This window comes from Augochlora pura, chromosome 6 (genome assembly GCF_028453695.1).
Source record: "Augochlora pura isolate Apur16 chromosome 6, APUR_v2.2.1, whole genome shotgun sequence".
NCBI classification, from domain to species: Eukaryota; Metazoa; Arthropoda; class Insecta; order Hymenoptera; family Halictidae; genus Augochlora; species Augochlora pura.
The window spans coordinates 10,332,271-10,358,922 of NC_135777.1; the positions used below are offsets into that span (position 1 = coordinate 10,332,271).

At 51.4% G+C, this 26,652-nt stretch overlaps 1 protein-coding gene across 2 annotated transcripts; it reads left to right on the forward strand.

Moving 5' to 3' along the window:
• Positions 1-3,525: 3,525 nt before the first annotated feature.
• Positions 3,526-26,118, forward strand: LOC144471723 (uncharacterized). 2 transcript variants are annotated; one of them, XM_078184043.1, is made up of 6 exons: positions 3,526-4,344; positions 22,832-23,073; positions 23,356-23,645; positions 24,159-24,331; positions 24,404-24,683; positions 25,069-26,118. In XM_078184043.1, the coding sequence occupies exons 2-6, from the start codon at positions 22,859-22,861 to the stop codon at positions 25,446-25,448; spliced, it is 1,338 nt and encodes a 445-aa protein (XP_078040169.1). In that variant the 5' UTR covers positions 3,526-4,344; positions 22,832-22,858; the 3' UTR covers positions 25,449-26,118. The 2 variants fall into 2 exon arrangements, with proteins under 2 accessions (XP_078040169.1, XP_078040170.1); XM_078184044.1 differs by having other exon boundaries at positions 24,416-24,683.
• The last annotated feature ends 534 nt before the right edge of the window (positions 26,119-26,652 follow it).

Sequence of the window (26,652 nt, forward strand, 5' to 3'; positions counted from 1 at the left end):
CACCGTACACTTTATGGCGAACAGAACTGTATATTTATACAGTTCTGTATTTTTCTGTATTTTGTAAACCACATATTTATGTGGCGAACAGTTGATATTCTTTCTTGTTTGATTATTCTGAACAGCGATTGCTTTGCGTCGTATTCACCTGCGAATGGCTCTGTTACGCTTACTCCGAAGGATTTATGTTTTTTTATTAAATAAATTCCATTAAATCACATCAAATTGCGACGATTAAGCCGAGCCGCGTCACACAGTGGTCGGAGTAACGATAATAAACGATCGCATAAATAAAACATGATTCTCCACTTTAGTTAACAACTCATCTGATACATATACCCCTATAATCGACAAGTGACGCTTTGTTTATACTAATTCGAAAGGAACGCGATTGAAACAATGGGAAATCGTTTAACATTTTCAAGCAAAGCTTGTTGTCAAACGAGATCGCTATGTCCAAAATTGTTTAGAGAACTGAAAATGTGGCTTTTAAAGGTGGCGCTTTGCTCACCAACTACATATGCATAAAGGAGATACATATACGTACTATATGTGTTTGATATAATGTAAACAATCTTGGAACATTTCAATCTTGAATAATCTTGGAATAATTATTATTTTTGAACTCTTTACCATCGCAATAAACAGTTCGGAGGCGATGAATTGTGCTTCCCAGAAGTTTAATCTGAAACACTTCATTCTTCAAACTGTCAATCTTTACCTTATTGTAGAGTAATTTGTAACAATGATTTGTTATGTTTCATTAATTTGAAACAACAATAGAAGGTATAATCTCAAGATGTCACAAGATGGCCGGCGCTGAGCATGTGCTTAATATTACGGATTGCACCGCAATAACGTTTGAATTGTCACTTCGAAGACCAAAGAGTCCTAGATTGAACCTTTAGAATCACAATTTATCACTCTCGAACTGGGTGCTGCAATATTAATGGAATGAAACAGAATAAGCGAACCTTTCCAAGTGTTTTCAAACATATACGTATATGCGTTCCTGCTGTATGTATGTAGAGCTGTATGTATGTAATAGGGCCACGGTACAAGTAGCATTGCAATAATATTACAATAACAAATGAATTATTTGGGTAACAGGAGCCATTTCTCGCAGATCCGGTAACTCAAATATTGGTAGATAACTTCCTTGAAATATGTTGGAACGCGTTGTTTCTCGTTGCATACGATTCGAAGCTTCTTAGTGCCATCGGAACATTGAAAAGTTGCTACAGCTTTTCGCGGTTTTCTCGATTCTACGGGCTCTAAGCTTTCTAAGCCAGAAATAAGGCTTCGTGGTGACCACCATTGAGATTTTTGCAATACACGTTTACACCGTAATAATAATTAATAATAATAATAATAATATTTAACATACTGTCGCCGGAAAGCACATTAATACTCTCTTCGTAGATCGACGCCGATGATTATTATAAATTTCGAATAACTTGTCTTCGACAGCCTAAGAATTTTCGTTATAGACATACGTACCTGTTACCAAAGTCATGTCTAAAAATTTTCTAAAGAAAGAGGACATTTTTCAACTTCACCGGTTTTCGCTCGCCAGGCGTGCGACACCAGATTCATCCGTGACCCGCGAATAGTGTGTTAATAGTAATAATAACAGGTGCAATGCCATTTTCATCGAGACAAGCTACTAGATATGCCGAACGATTCGAAATTATTAGTTGCATTTCATTGACAACAAAATATCTGTTAAGCGTGACGCAGGTTCAATTAAACCCGCATTATTTCTATTTACGTCCACGCCGATACGTGATCGATCGCCTTGGATGCTATAAACGTAAACTACGAGCGACGCTTCGACTAATTTTCAAAATGGAAAAACCCGGTACTCGGTGATGGGAACGCGGGTGGTGCCAGCGGGAAAGCGGAACGGCAAAAGTCTGCCGAAAAGGGATCCACGAGAAATGGAGAGAAAAAGAGAGACCGAGAAACTCGACCGAGGGGAAAAGGAACGGCAGAAGGTCCGGGGATTAGAAGTCCCCATGGATACGAACTTCCGGTGTTGTTGCGATAGCGATCGACTCGCAGGGGTTCTTACCTGTCACGCTATATGCCTGTTTTCCCGATAGGGGGGGTCGGTGACTGATGCAAAACGCGCGCACGCTCCGTCGTCGCGTTCTACGCGCTCCTAAATCGTTTTCGCAGTCGACGGCCGATGCCTCAACGTCTTGATGCTTTATTCGCTGTTGATCGAGGACGCTGCGAAGCTCGATAACGTACGCTCCGTTGCTGTATCTCCCGTTTACGTTACATCAAATCCTTCGAGCAGATTTCTCAGATCGGCTCACACCAACGATGTTGACTCCTTCGTTGGTGATTTTGATCAATTTAGAAATTAGTATGGCAATGTTACCGCAAACTAGGATACACAGTTTGAGTTCATTTTTTGTACATTGTAGTCATTAGACAGCATTTTATGCATTAATATTAGAAACGAGCGGTTGAAATATAAAATTCTGTAAGCATAAGAATAATTCAATTATTTTATTACGTTACAGTCAGTTGATGAAAATTACTAGAAGAAATAATTTATTGTTACATAATTTCTGTAATCGACTTTGAAAATATCTACATTTAATAAAAGCCAACAGTCTAATAATCGTACTGTTCCATTTTCATTTTCATTTTTATCGTTATTTTTTTATTATTACTAATATCGTTATTTTCTTATTATTACTAATATTGTTGTTATTATTATTACTAATATTGTTATTTTTATTATTATTATTATTATGATTATTATTATTACTACTGCTACTATTATTATTATTATTATTATTATTCTGAGCTCATTTATACTGCACAAATACAATGCAATTCAATTCAATAACGATAAGACCAAGGACATTAGCATCGTGCTAACGCGCTGTCCATCCGGAATCTCGTAAATCATTGCAAGGAGTCGAGGTACTTAGACGCTGCTCTTTCTGATGAAGAGATACGTTGGAGAATTCGACAGTGCCGACGACAATATACAAGAGAACCGAACAGATCCGAATACACAGTTCGAGAGTAAGAGAAATAATTATTGAAACCTCGGGGGGCTAGCGAAGCTTTTTGGGACGGGGAAAGAGTGAAGCGGGAAGCGGCGCCCTTCGCGGCCGTGGGTGAGGAAGCTCCGCCCGCCGGGATCGTCGCTTCGCGCGGTGCACCGCCTCGGACCGCCCAATCGCGTCGCGTTTCCCCATCCCTACCATCTCGGAAACCTTTTCGATCGTCCTTCTCGCTCGCGCGAGGCTCTCGCCGGATCGTAGTCTGTCGACGATAGTTCGCGGGTTGCGTCGATCGCCGCGATCCTCTGGATCCAGCCCGGCCCGTTCCGGTCCGGACCGTTCCGTGGTTTGCCTCCGCCACCGCCTCCTACGACCCCTCGGACCCCGCCGCCCCCTCCGATCCCGTAGACTCCGCGGTTGCTACCGCCTCCTGCGGTTGCCTCCGCCTTCGCGATCGCTTTCGTGTTCGCCTTCGTGTTCGCCTTCGTGTTCGCCTCCGTGTTCGCCTTCGTGTTCGCCTTCGAGAGCGACTCCATCGCCTGTCCCCTCTCTCCCCGCTGGTGCCGGTCGGCCCCCGTCGGCCCCCGTCGGCCCCCGACCAGCCGAAGAGGTGACTGTCCAGGGCAGTTTCAAAGCCGCAGTCACCGGTTGCACCGCGTTCGAGAAGTAGTCTCGCTCGGGTCTCGTCCCGCACCCTCGCGCTTTCTCTTCCTCGCCGTTCCGCTGTGTTCGTCTTTCCTCGCGGCGCGCTCGCCCGGCTTCGCGTTCTCCTTATTCCGTAACAGTCGGATGTGCGCGATTCTGTCAGCGATATTTCCAACATCGACCCGCGTCTCGTCCGCGCCTCGCGTTCTAACCCCCTTTTGAAGCGCAGTGCCATCGTCGCAGCCGTCGACGACAACTGCTACGACCACGAATGCGACCACGGTGAGCAGAAAACGGATACAGGCGGACGATGCGTTGAAGTGTTAGAAGAAAGCAAGTGCGGCCCGCGAACCGTCCAGGCAAACGGCCAGTGCGTACCGGAGGAATGTCAGGCATCGACGTCGCTGCGGATCGACTGACCCGATTTTAAACAGAGATCACCGACCAGGCGAATTGTCGCGTCTAAAGTCGGTAGAGGAGACCGAGTCGAAATCGATCGTGGTCGCGAGTGAACGAACAGTGTGATCCAGAAAGTGGAGGAACCGATCGAACTCGACGATCGAAAACGACCCTTCGGACGATTGTTGTTCGCTTCTCGATCGATCGGAGGAAGACCGAATTTACGCTGCTCCAGAACCCTCGGATGCTCGGTGTCAACGATTGATCACGCGTAAGTAAATAGATGCGAGCGTATCTCACGCTGTTGAACGCTTATCGAACGGTTCGCGATCGATTATTAGCCGAAGTCGGACGCTCGCCGAGATATGCGAGCTAACGAAATCGGCGCTTGTCCCGTCACGTCGTTCTCAGCAAAGAACCGGCAGAGAAACGGCAAGAAACGGAGCCGTTAACCAACGAACGACGGTGGATGGTCGACGATGCGTAAGCCGGGACGATTGCGAGCTATTTCGCCGAAAGAATACGGGTCGTTATCTCGGTGCTCGGTGCTCGATACTTGGTGCCCGGTTATCGTTACGAATTAACACGAGATAACGTTAACGACCGGTAGTGGTACGTGGTGCGTGCGAAAAGCGTCGGACCATGCTGCGCTTTCTCATCGTCGGTATCGGCGTCGGCCTGGCCACGATCGTCGACCGATGCGGCCCTTTTCCTCGTTGCTTCCCAAGTCTCGTCGTGTACGAATCGGGATAAATAATCTTCGCGCGCGGAACAACGAGAACGCAAGGACGCGGCGATTATTTGTCGTCGTACAGGGAACGCGTGCCGTGCCCGTTCCGGTGTATCGAATCATGCCGGCACCGCCATTCTGTTCGTAACGGTCACACGTTGTATCCCTCGGAGGATCTGTATGTTTTCCGAGGCAACGATTACGCGGCGGCGGCGACGAACGAACAATTCCGCGGTTGTCGGGGAAAACGCCGCGTCTCAGAGTTTCAAAAAGTTCCAATTGCAATTAATCGAACCGTAGCATTCCATGTAAGCTCGGGGGAACATGATTTTAAAATAAACCAATCGATTTGTAGAATTTAGGATGTAGAAGAAGCATCGCGGAAACAAATTATATAGACTGAGAAAGATTGGATGACAATTTTCGTCTTTAATTGAATTAACAATGGCATTGATCGTGCGTCTTCAGTTGAACAGATCAATTTCTATGCATCGACAGAAACGCCTGGATCTAGATAGCGATCCCGTGTTTACAATGTCGAATCGGAACATGGCTACGTAATGAAGACGTTCTCTTTTTTTACCGTTTCCTTGCCAACCTTTGAACGTCAATTCCATTATTTTATCACCAATGCAAGCACATAATCCATATAACGTCTTGCTTCTATTTACAAGCTATTACCGTGCACAACTCGCTACCAGCTCTTTTATCAACATATAATAACGATAATAATTATGCTTTTTGAAACACTATAGCGTTAGCGATCAGAATATTAAGCGACGATATCTCGTATGTGAAGACAATGTGACACCCGGCGTTGTTTCTTGCGATCACAGAATTATATGCGCGACTCTCGCTCCAAGCCGTGCCAGATAGACGTTTCGTCTACTCGTTTTTCGCGTTCTCGCGTTTACGCGGGCGCAAACAGATCTCGGACAGCGCACGCGACGAGCACGAGAGTTAATCTCGGGCAAATAAACACCGAACGAAATCCGGGCGTCGGGCGACGGCACAGGCAACGGATCTAGTTTCGAGCCGAATCTAGAAAAATTATTGTCGAGTCCGGGAGTACGAGAAAGTAAAAGAGCTTGGCGCGGATCTGGCAGCGAGCACGCGGAGACTTTTAAACGGATGCGAAGCGACCGCGATAACGTATCGCGCGGACCACTCGATACGAATAAGTTCCGGTTCTGGTCGTCGAGCGAGTGAAGCGAGCGAGCGAGCGAGCGAAAGAACGCGGCGGCCCGTCGTACGCGACGCCGACAAGCGAACGATGCTGCTCTCTCGTCGTTTTCGGTGGTCGAAGCGGACGGAAAACTGGAATATTGGAGAACTGGAATATTGGAAAACTGGAATATTGGAAAATTGGAAAATTGGAAAATCAGAGAAAGGAAGACACGGCCGTCGAGCAAGTTCGTCCGTCCGTGAAAGTCCCGCAGCCGCTTTCATGTTCTATGCGTGTCGCTCTTGAAATTGTATCTACTCGAGGGGGCCCAGCACACCGCAAAGGGGCCGAATCTCGAGTGGTTTTTCATTCAAGTTCCGTCTCGACGCTGCGCCGCTTTGCTTTTCTCTCCTCGTCGCAACTAGACCAGACGCCGCTCCGCGCCGAAAGAGACGACACCGACGAAGACAGCAGGGACGGCTGCAGCGGCGGCGGCGACGGCGGCGGCGGCATCGTCCTACGAGAACGTCCGTCCGGTTTTTAGGCCTAATTGGTTGTCGCCCGGCGCCTCGTCTTGTTCCCGGGGAAAGTATGTCCCTCTTCTTTGTCGCGGTGCTTCGACTCGTTTTTCTTCCCGCCGGCCCTATGGGACGCGTTCCTCCTAAGTACCTGCGGTTCGTTTCAAATATTGTGAACGATCGGTATCAAAGCGGCGTGCGTTGTTCCCATCGTTGCTGGCGCGTCGCGGAAAAATTACCGTCGCGACGCGACGCGACGCGACGCTGCGTCCGTGCGGCGGCGAGCGTGTAGCTGGCAAGCGCAGGCCGCGTTTAATTTACCGTAATGGCGATTTCGCGTATCGGACAGATATTTTTATTGACGTTCGCTTTCGGTACGATACGCATTTATCGAATGTCGTGTTTATCGAGCATCGTAAAACGATCGTTAATGCTTTTACGAATCGATAACCATCGCCACGGGTTCTCGTAATAATGACGTTGCCACGCTGTCTGCCGTCGAATCGATAAGATCTGAAACGATCTCTCGGCTCGTTCGAGATCACAAATAGGAGGAGCCGTGTAATTTATCACGCGAGTTTTCGGCCGGATCCGTCTGGATCCTTCTGGACGACGGGGCCACGCCGATTCTCTAAACTCGGAGGAGACCACGGCGCCGTCGGAGTTGTTCGGTCTTCTCCTCCTGTCCCTCCTCCGCGGACCGGATAATGCTACGCGAAAGCTTGTATGCGGGATGGACCACTCCGTCGATAGCTTCGTGGCGAAGCGGTTGGTGGAGACGGCAGTTCGGCCGGCACCGATATTCCCGTGAAATCGCGTGAAATCGCGTGCAATCGCGTCCAATCGCGTACAACGTTCCGGATCCTACGCGATCGAGGCTGTACCTTGCACCACGGATCGCGGAGAAATAAAGCGTCGCCAAAAACGCGAACGCGTTAGACGGGATTCGGACTAAAATCCAATAAAATCGTATAGAGCGATCGCGGCGGCGAGTTTGCGCGCGCGTCGGCCAAAGACCCGTTACATCGGAGGACGAGGTAATTAATTTAAGCTGCGAACGCCTCGCCACTAGGCCAATGCAAACACCTTCTTTGCGTGAATGCTAGCGTGCTCGCGTGCACCCACACGCACACGGCCACGCGGCCACGCTGGCGCGCACCGGCACACGGACAAACGTGGCACACACCGCGAGTCGAATGCTCGGGAGTGTTGCATAGCGACTCCCGAGATCCGCGCGGTCCTTCCTTGGCTCGTTCTCGTCCGCCGCCGTCCCGACTCGACGCGCGACTCGACCCAACTTGAATCTACTCGAGAAAAGCCGCTGGTCGTCGGGCCGGATTTTGTTTTGTATCCACGCCTGAACAGTTCCAATCCGGAGTCCGCGATAAAATTGCACCGTGTACCTCAACACATTTGCGTCGAGTAGTAACAATAACAACAACAACAACAACAATGAGAGCACGCGTCGGCTGGAGATCAAGACACAATTCTTTGGTTCAGGCAGTCGACGAGTCGAGAAAGTAGGCAGATACGTGGAAATAGAGGCGGAGAGACCGCGGCGAAACCGCGCGATACCGCTTCGACTCGATTGGCGATCGTTGAACGTCGGTTATCTCCCACGAATAATCGGAGTGGAGGCAAATAGTTGCGAGCGGACCGAGAATCGCGTCGGGCTGTCTCGTCCGGGAACGAAACGACGGCGAACAGATTAAAAATCCAGGAGCCGAGCAGAGTCTGGTTTAACGAACCTACCGACGACGTATCGCGGCGTTAATTACCGGCGAGGGGTCTGACCAAATGCGCGGCACGGCTACGACGCGAAGCGGAGCGGCGTCGAGCGGTGCGGTGCGGCGCGGCGCGGCACGGAGCGCAGAGCTCGCCTATCGGGGAGCACCGCGCGGGCCGACCTCGTCGCCAAGGCAGATGCATTAATCGAGCCGGCTTAAATTATAGCCAGCCGCTAATTGCGCTCTTCTTCTCGGGCTGTCCGACCGCGGGAGACGCGAGCGAGAGCAAGAACGCCCAAGGCATTTTCCCTGCCTGCCGATTACAAGCACCATTAAGTCCCGCCGCGGATCGTCCATTGCAAGCGATCGCACGTCGGTGTCTTTTCGTTTCCATTCATTTCGTTCCGTTCCCTTCCCTTCCCTTTCGTTCCGGAAAATTCGCACGGGCGAGAAGGCGACCTGCGCGGATCTCGACGAGAACGAAACGCGACAATGAATCGCAAGCGCAACTACAAACGAGATGACCGGAGGAGAACAATTAGGGTGAATCATTCAATATCCCAACATGTCTTCCTCTGCTCCTTCCTTCCCCCCCCCCCTCCCCCCCCCCTCTCTCTCTCTCTCTCCCTCCCTCGCCCTCTATCTCTCCCTGTGTCTTTGTCACTCACTCACTCACTCACGTACTCACCCACTCATTTACTCATTCTCTCCCGCTGTCTCTCGCTCTTTCAAGTTTAGCGATAGTTTAAATCAGTCCGTGAAAATTACGATACGATAAAACACGTATCGGTTTGCATACCAGAGATATCGCGAACACGCGAGCAAACGCGATGCGCGTCTCCTCGCGGAGCGAACGTTTGTACCGCACCCGCGACCACGCCGCGCCGCCCTTTCGCCCGCGACCGTGATCGTGATCGCGTCCGAAGCGCGTGGTCGCGGGTCGTTTCGAAAAAAACACACATCGACTCGATCCGTTCGAGGGAGAGAGGAACTCTATTCGGCGGGCCGCGGGCCCGGCAAACGATTTTCGCCGTGCCCGCGCATCGGGTCGCGCGTCGCGTGCCTAGCTTCGATACATCGCGATTGCGTAACCCGATTAACGGTAAAATCGGCCTTGGTCGCCCGCTGGAGTGTGTAGAGTGTCGAGTGCGCGGACGTCGAACGCCAAACGAGCGTCTGGCCGGCCGATCCAGTCGGGATTTCGTAAAAATTGACACGCGACGAGCGAATAGGCACGATTGGGGCCCCGGCTTTTTCTTTGCGTTCGCGTGGAAGCGGTTCTAAGGAGTCGCGGCACTCGTTGTACGTTCCGCTGCTGCGCGAGCCGATGTTGAGAAACGGCGGAGTCGATGGTTTCGCGCGAATTGCCGCGGTTCGAGAATATCGTGGAAGACCGATAAAATCGCGGTCGTATCTAGTCGCTACAATAATCGTAACGTCTCGGCCCGCTACGGGCAATTCCGGTCGAGTCCGGTCCGGTCCGGTCCGGTCCGGTCCGGTCCGGTTCGGTTAGATTCGAGTTCGAATAGACGCAACGAATCTTTATCGTTAATTGGACGATAAAGGGAAAGGTATCGCCGCGTCGTCCAGGTCCGCGAGGATCTTCTCGCTCGCGCTACACACGCCGGCGATTTATTCCTGCGACCGGAGCTATACCGCGATCGGTGTATACGCGCAGAGGTCTGGAGCTTGACCGGTTTCGATCTAGATCTCGGGCCGAGGGGCCCGATCGCGGACTCCGATTCAAACGTATGTATATACCGCGCCAGTCGCCACCCTTTTAAAACGTCTCGACCGCGGAAATTGCCGGTGGTACGAACGACGCGCCACGATTGAAGCGAAGCCGCTTGCTTTTTAAACGGCGAGCGTGTTCGAGAGTTTCCGGCGTAAACGGAGACGACGCGCGCACGTCGGGAATCGCGTCAAAACCGATGCCGGGACAACGCGGGCATTTGCAATATTATCCGCTTAACCTCTCTTGTATCTTAATTATTGAATTTATCGAGCCGCGAGCCGATCCTCGAAACGAGCCGGAATTATAATCCTGAGAAACTCGCGGCGTTGCGGTCACGCGCGAGTGAACGAAGGAACGGTCGCGGCCGGCACGCTGGCAGAACGGCGCGTTCTCAAAGTTAATTGGAAAACAAACAGAAAATTAACGCGAACCCGGCAGCGAATCCTTCCAGTCGGCCGTTACTCACGATTTATCGTAACTCGTTCGAGTCCGGTCGGTGACCGGTTTATATCCGAGATCGGTGGACGATGCGCGCGGGCGCTCGTACGCGCGAACGCGCGCGCGAGAGACCTGCCCAGATCGACGATCGAAAATCTTCGATCCGCGCGAAACCGTTCGCGTTCGCGCTCGCGTCGGATCTCGATGAACAGGAAGTTTCTCCCTTTTTCACCTGAACGAAGAAACCAGTTTGCCCCCACGGAAAAAATGATAAATTATCGCGTAATCGCGAATACGTTTAACTCGCTAACGCATCGGTGTTAATCGATCATTTTCTTTTGCTCCGTTCCCCTGGTTTTTCGTTCCGCGTTTATCGGGCCACGCGGAACTCCCGTGTGCCTGTCCCAGCGTTCTCGAGCCGGGACGGACACCGAACGCGGATATTCGGGCTTTAAAAATCGAACCGCGCAACCGGTTGTACGGCGAAAATCTTCGCGACCGTTAATCTTGATTTATGATAACCGCGACCGCGATCTCCTCGGAGACCGACCGGATAATTGGATCGCGCGCGCGTCCCATACGTTCCTTTACGCAGCTAGCAGCTACCGGTCTCTGGGTCCCCGGCCTTCGGACCCGCGACTACTTACGGCCAGGCCAATCGCACGGAGCGTTCGACTCATTTCCCTTGGACAGAGGTCTCGATCCACCCGCCTCGGAAAATCGTTTCGGATCGCGCGTCGCAACCGCGGCCGTCCGGTCGTGATTCCCGGATGCTCGCGGACGGGCCGGGATAAAACCCGGATATTCCGCGGACGCGCCGTGCGAACGACGCAGAACCGGTCCAAAGTGCGCGCCGCGCCGCGCCCCGTCGCACCGCGAACCCCTCCGGTCCCCCGTCATCCGAATAACAAACTCGGTTAATTGCCGCGCAATCGATCGATCGTTCGGTGTCTTTTGCGGAACGCGGCCGGGTCTGGTGACTTCTGGTTCTTCGCCGGGTCCTTCGCGGGGACAATACGGAATCATCCGTTTCGATTCGAGCGCGATACGCGGGCAGCGCGAGCAGAAAAACGGGCAACGCGAACGCGGCCCGGAAAAATTGTCAGCCGCTTTTAAGGGAACTTTAACGCCGTGATACGAGCATATTATGCGGCCGTTCGACCGGCTAGCAGGTCGACCGGCCGGCCGGCCGGCCGGCTGGCCGGCTGGACACGGCTGGACACGGCTCGACGGTTGAACGGCTGAACGGCCGAACGACTGAACGGCTGAACGGCTGGACGGGCGGCTGGTCGGCCGCCCGTCCGTGTATGCATCCCGTGTCGGTGTGGCCGTATACGCGAATCGAATCGGATCGTACGGGCGTGTTGGTGGTGATCGAGCGCCCGAGAGGAGTATATGTAGAGACAACGGCCTGCCGATACACCGACCGTGCTTCTCAACCGACGAGACGCGACGCGACGCGACGCAAGGCGAGACGTGGCGGGACGACGAGGCAGGCGAGGCGAAGCGAACCGAGGCAGCCCATCGCACCCCCTCGGTCCCTATCGGTCCCCGTCCCACCTCTGGTTCCTTTTCCTACTCAAACGAGCCCGAAAGGGCCGCGACTTAACAATTTTGTCCGCGAAACCGACATCTCGACCGGGGGAATGCGAAACGAGGAGCCCGCGGATCGCTTTCCGGAATCGAGGCGACCTCTCCTTCGGATAGGGTTGGGAACGGCTGGCTGCGGCCAACGGATACCTTGTTCCCGAAGGAAGTGGACACGAAAAGGAATCGCGGACGGACACGGGAGACGACAAGGCGCGGCGAGGTTTATATTATAATTACGCGGATTCCCGGTCCCGACAACAGCCATCGGGAGACGACCAACGACCATCGCATACAGGGGAAAAAAAGCCGAGCGAAAGGGGCAAGGATACTCGAATGGAAGTTCTGCCGTTTCCGCGAATTGATGAGGATTCGATAAGCGGTCGCGAGAATTCGGAACCGCAACTAGATTCGGCCGGTCGATCGAGTTTCACGACGACCCGGAGACAATGACTGCGACGTCGAATCGTCGAGCCGTTGAATCGTCAAGCCGTTGAATCGTCGAATCGTCGAGTCATTGAATTATCGAACCGCTTAATTGTCAAATTGCTGAGTTATTGGAGAAGCGAATCTTGGAATTATCGCAGCCTATCTAGTCGTGGAATTGTCGAGTTTTCAAATCATCGAGTCGTTGCATCGTTGAGTTCGTCGATGTTCACACAGTTCTCGAATCATCGAGTCTTCAAATTGTCGAATCGTCGATCCATTGAATCATGAAACACTTCCAGTCGTCGAGCTGTCAAGTCATTGAATGATCGCGCCAATGAGTTGTCGAGTTGTCGAATCGTTGATTTGTCGGGCCGGTTAATTGTCAAATCATCGAATCGTCGAGCCGTTTAATAGTCAAATCACCGAATCGTCGGGCCGTTTAATAGTCAAATCATCGAATCGTCGGGCTGTTTAATAGTCAAATCATCGAATCGTCGGGCCGTTTAATAGTCAAATCATCGAATCGTCGAGCCGTTTAATAGTCGAATCATCGAATCGTCGGGCCGTTTAATAGTCGAATCATCGAATCGTCGGGCCGGTTAATTGTCGAATCATCGAATCGCCGGGCCGTTGAATTGTCAAATCATTGAATCGTCGAGCCATGGAGCCGTCGAGGAAATCGAGGCTGGAAGGTATGAGGCGTCGAGAGCCCATAAACCGACGACCCCCTGCCTGCTATCGAAGAGGTCTGGCTTGATGGGGGAACTAATGACGAGATGGCTCGCTATAATGGACAGTTAGAGTCGGCCGACCGGCCGGCTGTCCGCACCGCGCCGCGCCGCACTGCTCGACCGTAATAGATTCGGGGTTGAACCGAGAAACCGCAATGGAGGGTCTACGCAAAATGGCGGACAAGCCTTTTACGGATCGTAGTGCGTTTCAACGTTGCGCTCTACGATCCACGGTCTCTAATCCGGCGTCCGCGATCGGCTTAACGAGCTTTCGGAGTCGCGATCGCGATTCCGTCTGTCCATTATACGATCGCCTATCCTCGGAACGGATAGAGAAGGACGACGCGTTCCGTTGGTCGCAGGCCAGGAAGAAGAAGCGACGGAGCGACCAAGAGACTGGGGAAAAGCCAAAGATAACTCCGGAAAGATAAAGTAAATGGGGGTTGCGTCGAAAGCGTATACCTGGACTAGACGAGACTCGCCCCACGAAGGTACGCGCGCGAGGTCAGAGGCGCCGACAGCAGACAGCCGACGACAACCTTATTGGAAAGTCGTGTTCGACGGTAAAACCGGAAAAACGGAAGTCCAACCGAAAGCTTTGCCCAGAAAATCCGTTCCATCTCTCTCGAGATAACGATTCGGAGGTTTTTCGTATGGATGCACCATGAGTCAAACACTCGAAAACGGTAGATAAATGTATCATAAATGTCCACAACATGGAAAACTAAGAATTATGCAGGTATTGTTAAGTGAACATTTCGATCACGACGTGGTTTATTTATTTCCATTTTTAATAATTATTGACGCGACTATACAGTGTCAACGATGGTAACGAATCTTGAAGAAATTTAGATGCAAAATTGTTGTTTACAGTGCTGTTGTCTTCTGAATTTAACCACTTGCTAATGGGAATGAAAGTATGTACTAGTCACGTAATACTGCAAAGCTTTATTCAGGTGATATGAATTTTTATTGACATACATGTCGTTTAATATTTCAATATCCTTTCTCGATTTTTAATACAAATTCAGCGTGTTTCGGTAGTTTAATCGATGAAACTGTACAGTATTTAAACTTAACTCTTTGTGTGAATAGTTAGAGCGATAGTTATAATTACTGAAGCGTCTGTAGCGGTGCAGAAGCTCCGTTCGAAAGTGCCAAAGCACTGCTGGAAACAACCTCGTACACGAAATGTACTTTACACATACAGTTCTTTTCATTCCGTTTACGGGGTGTCATCGCATAATCCGTAATTCGTTTTGAAAACATAGTTGCCGCTAATTTACTCTTAATAATTTACTGCGTATCGCTTGCTAAATTCGTCGTTCACGAGTTGTCAATTGGTTCGACGCTAGGACCTTAACACACGTATCTCCAAATTATATTTCTGTTTATAAATGTTTAGAAAACAAATACACATGCGATATTTACAAGTACACACACACGCAATGGTTCATCGTAACAAATTAAAAAGTTCAACGTAAACGTACGACTTCGGTCAGAAACTGTTCTTCTGCCGCTTTTGAGTATCCACTTTCCATTCCGTAGTGCGACACATCATTTCTATTCGACGGACGGAATTTTGGTACTGAAAGGGAAGTATCGGTGGCGGTCGCTGGTCGTCGCGGTACATACTTCGTTCGTGGCGCGCCGCGAAACTGCTAGACCGGAAATCGTTGCCGTTATAGCGGTTTCGGTTGATTATTGGGATTCTATTGGACCCGTGAATCGGTTGAATCGGTACGTACACCTATGCGCGAACGAGACACGGTTCTAACTGTGTACGTTATACATACACGCGTAACCGCGTGCGGGAGCTTTTCTCTTGACGGTCCCGGCTGGATGCATAAATCTCCTTTAGAGTCTCGTGAATAGCGGGAGTACGGGAACGGGAGAAGTTATACTCGGTTGGCGAACGCGGCGGGAAAAATCATGCGGATCTACGAGGCTCGCCGCTCTATGATTCATAAATATTTAAGACGCGACAAATGGTCGCTCTTGTCTGTTATCAACGGTACCCGCATACCCGCGCGTTAACCAGACTTTAACGTTGCCTTCCGTGTTCTCCGCCGCTCCGAAGCGACGCTGCCCGATCGCGCGGTTTAACTTCGACCTCGTGACGCGCTACGCGACGCGTCGCGTCGCGTCGGTGAAATCGATCGATTTCCATCGAGCTGCCCCGGTCCTCGCGTGACGTTCGTTTCCTCTTTTTTTTCCCACCCGTTTTTCTTTTCTTTTTGTCCGTCTGAACGTGCCAGTTGCCGTTCTCGATCATGACCGGCCCAGTGGTACCGGTCGAAGTAGGCGTAAGTAGGCAAACCGGGTGTCACGAATCGCACTCGTTTTTCATTAGTCCCATTTCGTCGATTTTCTGGACGAAACGGGCAACGGGTGAAAAGCGGCGGCGGCGGCGACGCGGCCGTCACCGCCGCCGCCGCCGCGCCGTGTCGCTCCGTTCACAGGTATCGCGGATCACCGCTAGGAAAAGTCTCGCGCCGTGTCCCAGTCGCGGTCGCGAATCTCGTGATCAAGCGAGTTGCGAGTTGCAGCGAGTCGGCGTGGGAACGCGCGCGCACGGGTCGAGAGAAGGAAACGAAGTTGAATTCGACCTAATCCGGACACGAGGCTCGACTCGCCTCGTATCTCGAGACGGGGCAACAGAGAAAGAGCGGCGGCGGCGGCGGCGCTGCGACGCGGTACAGTGCGGCGCGACGAGGTGCCGTGTTGCACGCGTGCACGAACGCGATCAAACGCGAACGAACCAACGCGCATACATATGGATGCACGTACGGTCGTCGGTTGCGATACTTACGATCTCGCCGCGTTATTCCGTATGCGCGATTGAGATCTCGTTTTAGTCTGGCCGCGCGGAAACCCGAACGCGTGTGCGAACGCAGCCGTACACAGCCGACTCCCGCGAACACCTCGCGGACTGGTTCTCGAGTCAAACGTTGCCCGGTAGAGCACCTACCGAACCCGAGAAACCGTGTACCGGTGAATAATAATTGGACGATAAGATGTCGCGTTTAAACTGCGCTCGTGACTCGCGTCCGTGGTGGAAGCGGCAACCCGCGGAAATTAACGCGCCCGCTGCTGTCTTCTCCTCCGCCTACCGCCTACGATATCGGTCTCCTCGATCTCGAAATCTTTACATCCGCCGGGATTCCTTCTCGCTTCCGCCGCTTCTCGCAGACCCGCACTACCATCGGTAGGCGAACGGTACAGTTTTTTTCTCTTTTTTAGAAGATTCGTCGGAATCTTTCACGACAGAGCTGTCCGCGGTGAGAATTCACCTTCTGTGTACCGTGCTCGCGTCGAGCTAGCCAGAAATGTGACCGAAGTTCTCCTGTACTCCACTCGTCCCTATGATCACCTCCTTCCGAAAGTGAAAACAATTTTGCGCACCACGCGACCGAGTATGTCGAGCCGTCGCTGGCTCGGCACGATTTGTCGTGCAAGTTTCGGCTAATAGCTCGCACCGCTCACGATCGCGTCCCGGATGCGGTTATCTGTCCACCTCGAGCTTTCCTGTCCGCAACGTTTTCACTGAAACATTTCAAATTTATTGCCGGGCTCGACGGTGCTGGCGGCGGCGAGAAGACACGCTTCCCGACGCGACAACGATACCGATTGCGAAATGCGGGACACTAAAAAAGTATAAACATTGCGATACAGTCGCTTCGTCATTACCTGCGCCAATTGTTGCGACTCTATGAACCATAAAAACTGACCGTGGTCACCATTATTCCCGAACTTCGACGAAGTCGGAGAACACAGCGCGCGGGCTTCCAAATGCGTTTCGACAAATGTTTCGTAAATGTTCCGACAATTCCGAGGGTATCCGATGACTTTTGCTCCAAAAACAGGAAATCTGCGAGGCAAAAAAATTGGTTGCGTTCGAACACGACCACCTTGAAATCATATTATCGCTTGAACTTGTTAGGTCAGAGTCACGTGTGCGTCAAATCGACGGGCGTTGATCGTCTCTTCTTGTTTCGCTGATGAAAAATGAGAAAAATTTATCCTTATCCTTAACTAGAAATACAAGGAAAGACAACCGACGTCGACTTACTCCGAGAATCGAACTAAAATGAAAGAGAAAATTGTCATGTAGTTTGACTTGTTATTGAGTAATACGTACAATCTCGTTTATGCTGTCTAATAACTAAACAGATTAATATAATTTAGAATTACTAAGATGATCACGTTTCTGTTCTATCACAAATAAGCTCTATCAGCCGAATTTTTTCCGATGATTTCTATCTGCAGACAACTTGCAAGGCATTTACTTTGATATATCAAGTCCGTTTTCTAGAGCATTTACTTTGTTATTCCAGAGACTTTATACAACGAAGACGTGCATGTCGTCTTGTGAAAATACTAAAATTATTTGGCAAAATGTAGATATATTGGCATGTGACCTAAATGTTAGACGAGGCCATAGAGGGTTAACGCTAAACCTACCGAGCTCGAACAGTGGCTAAGCGTTTTGTTTTAGAAGAATGGCAAAACTGGACTTATTTAGACTTCCTGCCATTTGTGTTATAATTTATGCTTCAATCGCGATATCCGTTTAATAATTTCCTATGTAAAAGTCTTTATAATCTAAAAAATTTTATAAGAAAAAGTGTGGAATCGGTCATTTCGACCGACTTGGTAGGTTTAGTGTTAATAAATTAAAAAAAAAAAAAGTTTTATGATAGTAGGAAAGTTGATAGATGAAATTCATGATAGGTATAGCCTACAATTTCGATAATAGCTACGCAATTTCTTTGAAATCTGTAAGAATGAGTTTTGTCTTGCGGTACACATAATGTGGTATACATTACTGTGACCGCAAAATCTAAAAATAACTGAAAGTTTCATAGTTCTATTGCCATGAATACCTAAAATACTAAAACCATGAACGATGTTATACTTAGCGTAACATCAGATCGTCTAATAACAAGTCTCGTGGCTTCACCAAAAATGAAAAGTAGAAATCGATAGTGGCATTGTGTCGTTGCTTGACAGAAATGGCGCGTGCATTTACGAAGGATAAATAAGATAAGTTTCTTTTTGTTATGTATCGACAAGACAAATTTTCAAGTCGTCACGAGTCGTGTTGAGATTGATACCATATCGATAGTATGGATACCAGTTGACAAATTTCGCTGGGATACTGAATTGTATCAGAGACGGAGGTATCAAACAGAAACGATATCTCGTCAATACTTACTCTAAAATAAAGATACCTGACCGACACTTCTACGGGAATATCGGTACCTGAATGATACTTTTACATGAATACTGGCAACCAGTACACTCTCCTGTGTATGCATACGTACATGAAAGTATTAGTTTACAGAGAATGAAAGTATTAATGCTAATGCTGCGCGCAAGGAAATAGAAATCGATAAAATCTGATTTTTAAATGCTTTTACTTTCTAAGTACTTGAAACGAATTGAACGTTTCGTCAACATAAAAACTCGTGCATACTTTGTTTATTTTTTACCTTTTCATTAGTATTAACAATATTAACGTAACAATATTAATAGTATAACGATATTATTATATATACATGTATCTATTTATAATACATGTATATATATTTATCATCTTCCCATTCCTTTTTATCATAAAATATTATCATGAGATATTATTTCATTCGCGATACTGTCTTTTAAACGATTTCTTGCTCTACTAATCAATTCTCCGGCCTTTGAAAGAACCCGTTCGGCTGGAACGGAAGTTACCATTGTACATAAATATAAGTACTAATAATTCGTGACGTATAAAACGAGTATCGACACGTTCGAAAAGTATCGAAGAAACTTTGATTGGTTTAGTAGCATTTTAAGAAGTTTCGGTACCGGCTATTAATACCAAGTGCCTAAAATTTTGCCACAGATATCGATTATCAACTAAGTACTTTGACATCGAACCGACTGTATATCGTTAATAATATCATTATCGACTCCATCGTTAATCATGAGTTGTATTCCATTTTTAGGTGGAATCGACGTTCGCGCGTCCGCGGCACGGCGACGCAAAAATCGTTCGGCGCTCCGTTGTTTGTGTTTCGCGGATCGTTCTTGGTTTGGCGAGTACGCATCACGATGCGGCCGAGCCCTTGCAAACGGAATTGAATCGAAATGCTCGGAAATATTTCCACGTGGCAGCGGAGGATCGGAGCGGCAGAAATCCTTGCCGCGCAGGCACACAAGCGTCCGTCCTCCTTTCTCTTTTCTTTCCTCGCGTGTTCGCGCTCGAGCTCGAGCTCCGACTCGCGAACCACCAAGAGTTCTCTTGCCTCGAGTTGCCCCGTGTCTATCCGTTGCTTTGGTTTCTCTTTACTACCTTCGACGCGGTTTCGCAGCATCGCCGTTTCGCCGACTTCTCGGTCACGCCGAGGCATCGGTATCGAAGCATACACCGTGGCCCAGCCACAACTAAATATTCATCATTCGCGAGAATTCGTGTCAAAGACCGAGCGAACCGGTAAAGATGCTCACTCGAAACAAGCTCTGTTCGGCGGACGGATAACGCCGATATCACCGTCCCATCCGCGAGATCCGCGACGCGGAATAAACGGAGCAACGGCCCGACGGGCGAGACCGATGAAGCCGGCCGAAAGAAGCATCGACAAATTCGAGCGAATAACCGTGAACGAGGTGCATCGTAGGTAGGGTGGAAGGGGCGCGAGAGGCGCGTGCCGAAACTGGACCGGCCCGCAATTTCCGAGGAATCTTATCTCTCGTTTGCATCTTCGGTGTCGGGTTACAGGCGGAAAGGAGCCTTCGCATCGAAACCGATCCGGAGCTTCTTCCTGTCTACGGACCGAAACCTTAGCTCCGTCTCTTTCCGTGGCGCTACCCGACGCCTCTCTCTCTCTCTCTCGCTCTATCCGTCGCGGGATCCCCAGCGAAAGGAAGCAGCAGACCGAGGTCGAAGATACGGCGAAGATGCGTATCAGAAGTCTGGAATCGACGAGAATAATAAAACGGGAACGAATCGAGCGGGACGGAAAAAAAAACAAAAGATTTATTGGATCGACTGGTGGTAGCGCGTGATCTCCGCGAAAAGACGTCGCGTCCCGTCCCATTGCTGTCGCGAGACTCGTCGCCGGCTAAGCCGGAACTCGTTCGACGCGTAACCGAGGACAACTTATAGAGCCGCGTCACGCGATTTTCACTCGAGCCGAGCGAGCCGGGTAAGTTGAGTGAGTCGAGCGAGGCGGGTCCGCGATAACCGACGATGAACGATCGCGAGCTGCTCCTTCGCGATTCCTGCGATCGATCGCGTCCGAGGCGCGAATCGGCCTTCCCCGTTTCCGTCCGCCGGCACCGTCTGCTAGCTTTTCGCGTCGGTAGTTGCGGATTGCGGCCGAATTACGGTCGTCGGGGGTTGAGAGTCGCGCGTTTCGCGTCTGACGTCGCCAACAACAACGGGACGGCGAACGTTCGAAAGCACAGCTCTCTCTCTCTCACGAACCCACAGGAATAAAGTCGCCGGCCCGAAAGAAGAATAAGAAACACGAAGACGGCCCCGTGTACGCGACCGCGCGTCGGTGTCCGCGTCCGTGCGGACGTTTCTGTGCGTGTCGCGTTCGTGATCGCGTCGATGGTCGGCGGCTGTGTCGGTGTGCTCGCGGGCCAGCGTGTGCGCGCGTCGTCCGAGCGAGCCTACAAGGAAACCCTTCTACGCGGTCGGCGCCGTGGCGCCTCGGAATCGAGCAATCGTCCAGCACCGACACCACCGGCGCGCTTTAACCGTCGCGCCGCGTCGATCGAAATGCTCTTCCCGACCCGAAGTTCCGAACACACCGTCGCCGTACCCCGAACCCATCCGTCCCTCTTTGTCCGGAGACAGCGTCGCTCCCTCCGAAGGCGATCGGACGAAAACTCCTGGAACCGTGAGGAGACGGGAAGCGCCTCGTAAAAGACCGAAAGAAACTCGTCCGGGCCAGTTTCGAACAGAACCGGTAGACGTTCGAAGCAATTAATTAGCCTCGTAGAGAATCGGTACTCTTGTTTCGTCTCGACTTCTCGTCTCTCGTCTCCCAACTCGCGTGTCTTGTTCCTGTCTCTCGCGTAGCCGCGCTCGGAGCCAACCGAACCTGTATAAGAGAGAGATTAGTCGAACCGACGAAAAAAGGGCGACCAAAGACCGGGAACGTTATTTCCATTAGCGATTCCCCTATCGAGTAGACGGTCCCGCGCGCCGTCTATAGTCTATAATCTACATACATACAGCCTAGAGAGTTTGCCGTCTAATAGCGGCTCATCGGCGAATCGAATGTCTCGTTCGAAATGTCAGTTCGACGACCGAGATGTACTCTTCGAATCTATTAGTCATTGTGTTTTCTTTTTTCTTAATAGATGGCAATACAAAAAGCGCAACGATTTATTGCTTTGATTGCTTATGGGCTAGATATATCGTAAAGCTTATGTAATAAACAAAAAGAGACTTGTTAGCCAACACAATAATTCATTTCACCAAGTCATGATATAAATTCATCGAGAAATCTGCCCTCTGCGTTCTAATTTCTTAATTGTCGCTTGGTTTGACCGCGCGTATCATCACGCTTTTCTTTCAACGACGTTATTTTGTCAAAAACCTAAGTGCAAGACAGATAGGTAGAAAGAGAGAGAGAGAGAGAGAGGGGGGGGAGGCCTCGATTTCCCGCGGTTAAAGCAAGAGAAGGAGAAGGAGGAGGCGACGAAGCGCGAGACCAAAACGTGGAGGTCTAGCTGGCGCCAGATGCTCATTTGGTTTCGGCGCCACAGTTCCAACACCGAAACACGATTACTCTTCCAACCGGTTCCTATCAAAGAAATTCTCCGAGACGTCGTTCGAACCTTCTTCTTCTTCTTCACCGTCTCGCATGCGTCGCAAAAATGTCTGAGACGTATACCTGTACCTAAGTACATCTAACACCGTACCCAGAAATGAAATCGTGAGAACGATGAATTCCGCAAAGCGACACGGAAGAAACCGTCCGGCTGTACGGTGAACGAAACGAGATGCACGGTGTTGCGGCAAAGTCGGAGCGGTTCGCGTTTACGAGCTTGCTCGTTCGGAATCGATCTGTCGCGTCGTCGATAGAGACGGGGGGGCAAAGTCGGCGGCAGTGGCGGGCGTTTGTCGCGGCACCGCAGCACCACGGACCGCAGACCGCAGACCGCAAGCCCGGAGAGCCTCGAGACGCGTTGTCCGCAACAGCGGCATAGCTTTGGTCCCGCCTACACGGATCTTATTCGTGGCCGCGATGGCCGCTATCCCGTATCTCCGATTCTACGCTCGCAGCCAAGTCGCGCCTCGAAGGTGGAGACGCGTCTGCGCGCTCTGTCTCGCTCTCCTCTGTCTTTCTTCGCTCACCGTCGCCCCTACCGGCCACTCTCGTTTCCCTTCTTCGTCGTTCACCGGCGCCCTTTTCTTCGACAAGTCTCTCTCTCTCTTCCTCTTCTTGCCGTTTCTCCATGGCTCGAACGTATTCCGAGAAGCGACTCGGACACGGCCACGAAGACAACCGCCCTTCGAACCGATGGCGAACCCAGTTGTCCCGTCCTCCTCGCACTCGCGACTGCGAGCCCGGACTATCCGGCGACCGCGGATTTCGGATTTTTGAACGACGGCGTGATTGCTCACGCGACTCGCGCCGCAATTTCTCTCGCGTAACCCCATAACCAAACGTTTCCCAATTTCTTCGAAACAGATGCGGCGGTTTTAGCTCTCGGGGAGGATGTTCCACGGGGGCGGAAGCGGCGGGTACGGCGGCGGCAGTTCCGATTACCAGCAACAATCCCAGCAACAGCAGCAGCCGCACGGCCAGCAGCTCCAAGCTCCGGTGTACGTGCCCTCGTCGAGGCCGACCATTCCATCGGCAGCGACGGCGGCGGCGGCCGCGGCCGCGGCGGCTCAGTATCACTCGTTCCCCGGCTCCGGTTCACCAGCCTGGTAAGTTGTCGAGCTCCGATCCGACGACTCACATTGCCGACGACACTTTTCCGATGATCCTGAAATGGAAGGGTCTCTCTCCAAACGTGCCTCTTTGCAATGGTCGTCGCAATCGAGCGACGCCAGCTAAAGTTTCGCCGAGGTATAACTTTGGTACGGCAGAACTCCGGTCACCCGCCCTCGTACTAGGCATTATTTCCGGATAATACCGATCGAGGATTCCTTCGGTTTCTCGTTGGATTTTTTCAACACGTTCGAATCGCTCTGTGATTTGTTCCAAAGGGAGAAGACTGCGGCGTCTTGGCAGCATGGAGTGGAAACGTACGCGGCCCATCACGCACTCGCCGGGCACGCGAGCGGATCGGCGAGCGCCGCCGCGGCCGCGGCCGCAGCCGCAGCGATGGGTCCTCACTCGGGACACGCGCATCCACACGCGGCACACCCGCACACCGGACATCCGCACTCGAGCCTCGCCGCAGCCGCGGCTGCACCGTTCTACGCTCAGAACGTTGCCATGATGTCTTCGTGGCGCGCGTACGACGGAGCTGGATTTCAACGAGCATCGCCTTACGGTTCGTATCGAAAATCATTCGCCGCGAAATCGAACCGATAGATGCTGTCGTCCTTTCGTCGACCCTGCCACTTGGCTACCTGTCTACCTTAGTACTCGCAGTCTTTCCATTGGCGTGTTCCTATCGCGATGGGAGAACGGAATCTTCTCGGAAAGTTCAAGTTCGAAAGGAAGGCGAGAGGGAGAGATAAAGTGAGATCGAGGGACTCGCGCGAGACATTAACCAGACTATGGGAGCAGGGTGGAAAAGCTGACTCGATGCATGCACGGTAAAAAAAGCTCCTTTCCTGGTCGACGAGTACACCGCCACGCGGTGGGCCATCTGCAGCGGATAAGCGATAGCGGCATCTTTGAGACGAACTCTCGCGGTCGAGTGGTCGGTTGGTCGATTCGCCGTGTATCTCGCGATCCCGATCCCATTTTCGTTCTCGGTCCCGTTTCCTCGGCCGGCCCGCGACGAGGAAAGTATCCAGACGTATCCAGAACCTGGAGCGCGTTTTTCGATCTGTTTCAGACACCGCGATGGACTTCCAATTCGGCGAGGGTCGCGAGTGCGTCAACTGCGGCGCCATATCAACGCCGCTCTGGCGACGAGACGGCACCGGGCACTATCTGTGCAACGCGTGCGGACTCTATCACAAGATGAACGGGATGAATCGACCGCTGATCAAGCCTTCGAAAAGATTGGTAAGTCCGCCTCTACCGCAATGTCGCGTTCGGCCGCAACGTTCTTCGCTCGATCGATCGGTCGAACGACAGTCGACGTTTCAGACCGCGACCAGACGGCTGGGACTCTGCTGCACGAATTGCGGCACCAGAACAACCACGCTCTGGAGGCGCAACAACGAGGGCGAGCCGGTTTGCAACGCTTGCGGCCTCTATTTTAAGCTACACGGGGTGAACCGGCCATTGGCTATGCGAAAGGACGGTATACAAACGCGAAAACGAAAGCCGAAGAAAACGCCGGAGCCAAACGTCAGACCATCCGCCGGGGATCACGAAACCGCCACCGTTTCGACAGCCTCGTCTCCCCCCACGGGTAAGAATTTCTGCGCTCGTGTCTTATACCAAATAGAGGTGTACGAGTACTCGTGGTCACGAACCGGGTTTTCCATTGATTGAGTGGGGTCGGGAAACCTTCGGATACTCGGTAATCATATTGGGTCCCGAAAACGTTCGGATACCCGAAATTTTAAAATGAGTATGCAGTAACGATAAACGCAATATGCAACATATTTCTGGATTTATAAAACACTCCCCGATAGGCTCTTAGGATTCGGGCGACTGAAAATTCTCGTGACTCGATTTCGGATCCCGACCCATCTCCAAAGAAAATACCCAACCCCGTTTTAACCCGATATCTCGGGTGCCTGCCCATCTCTAATATCAAACAGCTACCATCGGCCTTATCGCCTGGTTCGTAGAACTCAAGAGCAGTCAGCAGCAACAACACCAACAGCAGCAGTCGCAGCAGCAGCAGCAGCAGCAACAGCAACAGCAGCAACAGCAACATCAAATCGACGGGTCGAAATCGGGCGGCGGCGCTTCGAGCTCGACGGACAGACCCGTGTACTTGGGACACACGTCCCTGTTGGCGACCGGCAATGTGGCAACTGTCAAGACGGAACCGCGGAGCTGCGACGGAATCGTGGGTCAACCTTATTCGTCGTATTATCAGCATCCTCATCAACTCGGCGTGTCCACCAGCGAGCATCAACAACAAACGTACTACGGAAGCCAAGAAGCGCCTTACCATCACCAACATCATGTCACCGCGGCCGCCAAGTTGCTCGCGTCGTCGTAACTCGAGCTCTGTATTCGCGAAGAATCGAAGTGATCGAAGTGATCATCATGGTGATCGAAGTAATCGACGTAATCGATAAACCGACGACGCGACGACGCGACCGCGCAACACGGGGCGAACGAATGTCGCGCGAGTCGCAACGCGGTCTCGAGTTTTCTCTGCTCAGTCTCTCTCTCTCTCTCTTTGTCTCGCTATCTCTCTCTCTGTTCTTGGCTATCGCCGCACGAAGAAAACACGAGATTCCGCGAGCGCTGCTTCCGAGTTGGCGCGTTTCATTTGTCCTATGCTTGTTCCTCCGTAATCTCGCGATTCATTCATTTACCGTTACTCATAGTATGCGCGTGTGCAAAGCCACTTGTTTGAATTATTTGTAAATAATTGGATGGAACCGACGCCCGGCCATGTGGCCAACTTTCATGCCGTGTTTCGCTCGAAATGTTTCGGGATCGAAGATCTCTGGGAATATCTGTCGGTTCTGTCTACGTTTCTACCGATCGCGGAAAAACGATCACAGCGGGTCTCTCTCTCTCTCTCTCTCCGGCCGTGCGTACGCGCTTCCATCGTCAGTGCGACGAGAATCGTTCGAATCGACCGACCGGTTCTCTGTACAGTTCCTGTATAATTAATTTTCGGACGCGCAATAAAGAGCAAAGCTTTAGTTCTCACCGTTCGTCAGAAATCGCAACGAATGTTCTCGATTGTACTCGTGCCGACGAGCATGGTTCGGCATCGTCCTCGGCCTCGCTGGTGCTCGACAAATATTGTCTTACCGCGATCTAACGACCAGAGTGACACTCGCACGCGTCAAATCGCACTCCCCTACCTGTCCGTCCGTCCGTCCGTCTGCTTGCCCGTCATCTCCGTCCTCGCTCCCCTCTACGACAGCAACGCAGCAACCGCCGTGTCTTTCCGTCGATAAACCAAACCACCCTTGCGACGATCGAGACGTAGCCGTCGCGTTCGTCGTTCTCATCGTCGTCGACGCGTCGGTCACAGTTTTCGTGGCTCGGTCGTAAGTGCGACAACGTCGCGGCCTCTGACACCGGTTCGCCTTCGACTCGTCTCGCCTCTTCGTCCGTCCTCTCCGTCTTCACTTCGACCGGTCCGCCGATCCACCGGTCGACCGGTCGACCCTCGGCCTCAGTCATTTTCGTCCGCGCGCGATTGCATTTTTCGATTTCCACTCGGTGGAAGCACGGCCATC